We start from the raw sequence: 2,729 nt of genomic DNA, 5'->3' as shown, positions 1-2,729 counted from the left end.
TGCAATATGGCATGAGAGGAATGATCTCAAGCATCCAAAACAAAGAGCAAGTCATGTTCAATGAGTATCTAATTAGCAAGTAATAAGCAAAATGTGTTCAATGCACTTAGAAGAGAGCAAGTAATTGAGGAGGAAGCACCAAATTGAAGATATATGACTAGAATAAACCAAGATGGCATATGTGCATTTTCTCGAACACTTGGTGTGCATTTAACAGCAATGAGCAATTATGAGATACTCAACCAATTAGCAGCCCAAAATGAAGTATCAATCATCACACAACATCATCCACTCACAAAAATAATGAAAAACAATCAAGAAAATCCATCAAAGTGATCAAAGTTTAAGTTCAACATCCACGGAAAAACAAAAAGAAGAGAAAGTAAACAAGCAAAAGCAAATGGTATAATCAAGTAACCAAAAGGGAAAATAAGTAAATCAACAAGAAAAAATCTAACTAGAAAAAGAAGTGATGCAAAGAAGATAATATATGAGATATGGAGGAGGTAGAACGTTGAGAAGTGTGAAAGAACAAGGTGAATGTCCTTTTTGAAGATGAGAAAGAGGTGGTTGCTGGTGAGTAGGCACAGACAGTGATGGTGGAGTATGGAAGAGAATAGGTGAGAAGAGAAGAGAAGTGATGGAAGAAGAAGAAGAAAGAAACAAGAAAGAGGGTGAGAGAAGCAGGGCGCGCAGCTTTAAAACTGGTTCGCGCGACCGATGCGCGCACGCACAGTGCACTGGCACGTCGGTGAGAGTTGAGCGAGGGACGCGAGTGCGTCATTGGCGTGCCCGTGCGAGTATAGCTGTGCCTCTGGCACCGGATTGGCACAAAGTTGGCACAAGTCTCGGGTCATTTGTACCAGAGCTGAGAGACGGCACAGGCGCGCGAACGTGCATAGTGCGCTGACGCGTGCCTGATGGGATTGGCTACCGATGCGGACGCGCACAGTGTGCTGATGCGTCGATGCGGGCACAGATGAGGCACAAGAATGGCATAAGTTTGGCACAACTCTCAGATTTTTATACAAGGGACTTCCCAGTGCACCATCGGCGCGCGCGCACATTGCGCTTGCGCATCGATGGTCAAGTTGCAAGGGGTGCTCGCAGGTGGCAAGCACGCTGGCGCGTGGGTTCCTAACATGAAGTGGGCACAAGATGGGCATAACTCTCGGATTTTTGGCCCAGGAGTAAAAATGCGCCACCGGCGCGCGCGCGCACAGTGCGCCTGTGCGCGGATGCCCTTTTTTCCTTTTTTCTTTTCTTTTTTTTTTCAGGGCATAGAAGAAGCTATTCTAACACATTTTTGGCAGGTGTTCAAGATAGTAGTCAAGCGAACACGCTCAAATTCATGCATTATTCAAAACATAGCATTCTCTCCACTTCAACAATTCTTCTATACCAAAATGACGAAATCTATCTAAATATCCTAGTTATCCAGCAATATCACAAACTAGAATTCCTAAGCAATCAACAACATCAAGAAATCACAAAATTCACAAGAATCTAAGCTAAAAGCAAGATGGTATACACAATGAAGAATTTACCACGGTGGGGTGCCTCCCACCAAGCACTTTTCTTTAACGTCTTTAAGTTGGACGGTCAGTCGCTCAAACGTCTCCTTTTCTAGGTGCATCCGCCAATAGGAACACCTCTAGCTCTTTTGGGAGCTTGTAGCCATGGTACTTCTTCACTCTATGTCTATTCACCTTGAAGGTTACTTCACTTTTAGGATCAAACAACTCCCCCACTCCATAGGGCTTTATCTCCTTCACCTTGAAAGGTCCTTCCCATATAGAGCGGAGCTTGCCAAGCATGAAACAAAGCCTTGAATTATAGAGGAGAACCTCATCACCTTCTTGAAAATCCTTTTTCTGGATGTGATGGGCATGGAATGCTTTAGTCTTTTCTTTGTAAATCCGGGCATTCTGATACGCTTCGTTCCTCAAACACTCAAGCTCCTCTAGTTGTAATTTTTTGGCTACTCCGGCTTGGGTCAAATCCATGTTGCACCACTTTACTGCCTAATAGGCTCTGTGCTCAATTTCCACCGGATGGTGGCATGCCTTACCATAGACGATCCAGAAGGGACTCATCCCTAACAGAGTCTTGTAGGCCGTTCTATACACCCATAGTGCATCTCCTAACCGGATGCTCCAATCCTTCCTTTGCGGATTGACTACTTTTTCCAAGATTCTCTTAATCTCTCGGTTGGACACTTCTGCTTGTCCGTTGGTTTGCGGATGATAAGCAGTGGCAACCTTATACATTACCCCATAGCGCTTGAGCAGTGCCTCTACTTTCCTATTACAAAAGTAGGATCCTTGGTCGCTCACGATTGCTCGTGGCGACCCATAACGGCATACAATATTATTCCTAATAAAAGAAATGACGGTATTGGCGTCATCAAGGTGGGTAGGTATTGCTTCTACCCACTTTGACACGTAGTCAACCGATAACAAAATATATAGATACCCACATGAGTTGGGAAACGGTCCCATAAAGTCAATGCCCCATACATCAAATATCTCACAGAACAACATAGGTTGTTGAGACATTTCATCCCTTTGGGATGTGTTTCCCAACTTTTGACACTGATGGCAAGACACACATAACCGGTTAGCATCCTTGAATAAGGTTGGCCACCAGAATCCGCAATCCAACACTTTTTTTGCGGTCCTTTGTGGGCCAAAGTGGCCACCACATTCAGAAGAATAGCAAGCTTCAAG

General features: G+C 44.4%; 1 protein-coding gene across 1 annotated transcript; it reads right to left on the bottom strand.

Moving 5' to 3' along the window:
• Nucleotides 1-1,610: 1,610 nt before the first annotated feature.
• LOC130980828 (uncharacterized) lies at nt 1,611-2,006 on the bottom strand. The gene has a single exon (XM_057904469.1). It carries the CDS (start codon nt 2,004-2,006, stop codon nt 1,611-1,613), a length of 396 nt encoding a protein of 131 aa, XP_057760452.1.
• Between the last annotated feature and the right edge of the window lie 723 nt (nt 2,007-2,729).

This window comes from Arachis stenosperma, chromosome 5 (genome assembly GCF_014773155.1).
Source record: "Arachis stenosperma cultivar V10309 chromosome 5, arast.V10309.gnm1.PFL2, whole genome shotgun sequence".
NCBI lineage: Eukaryota > Viridiplantae > Streptophyta > Magnoliopsida > Fabales > Fabaceae > Arachis > Arachis stenosperma.
The sequence above is the reverse complement of the archived record's forward strand: the minus strand, read 5'-3'. Positions and strand labels throughout refer to the sequence as shown.

Excerpts from the sequence above, each read along its gene's own strand:
- LOC130980828 (XM_057904469.1), bottom strand. The coding sequence starts at position 2,006 with ATGGATTTGACCCAAGCCGGAGTAGCCAAAAAATTACAACTAGAGGAG.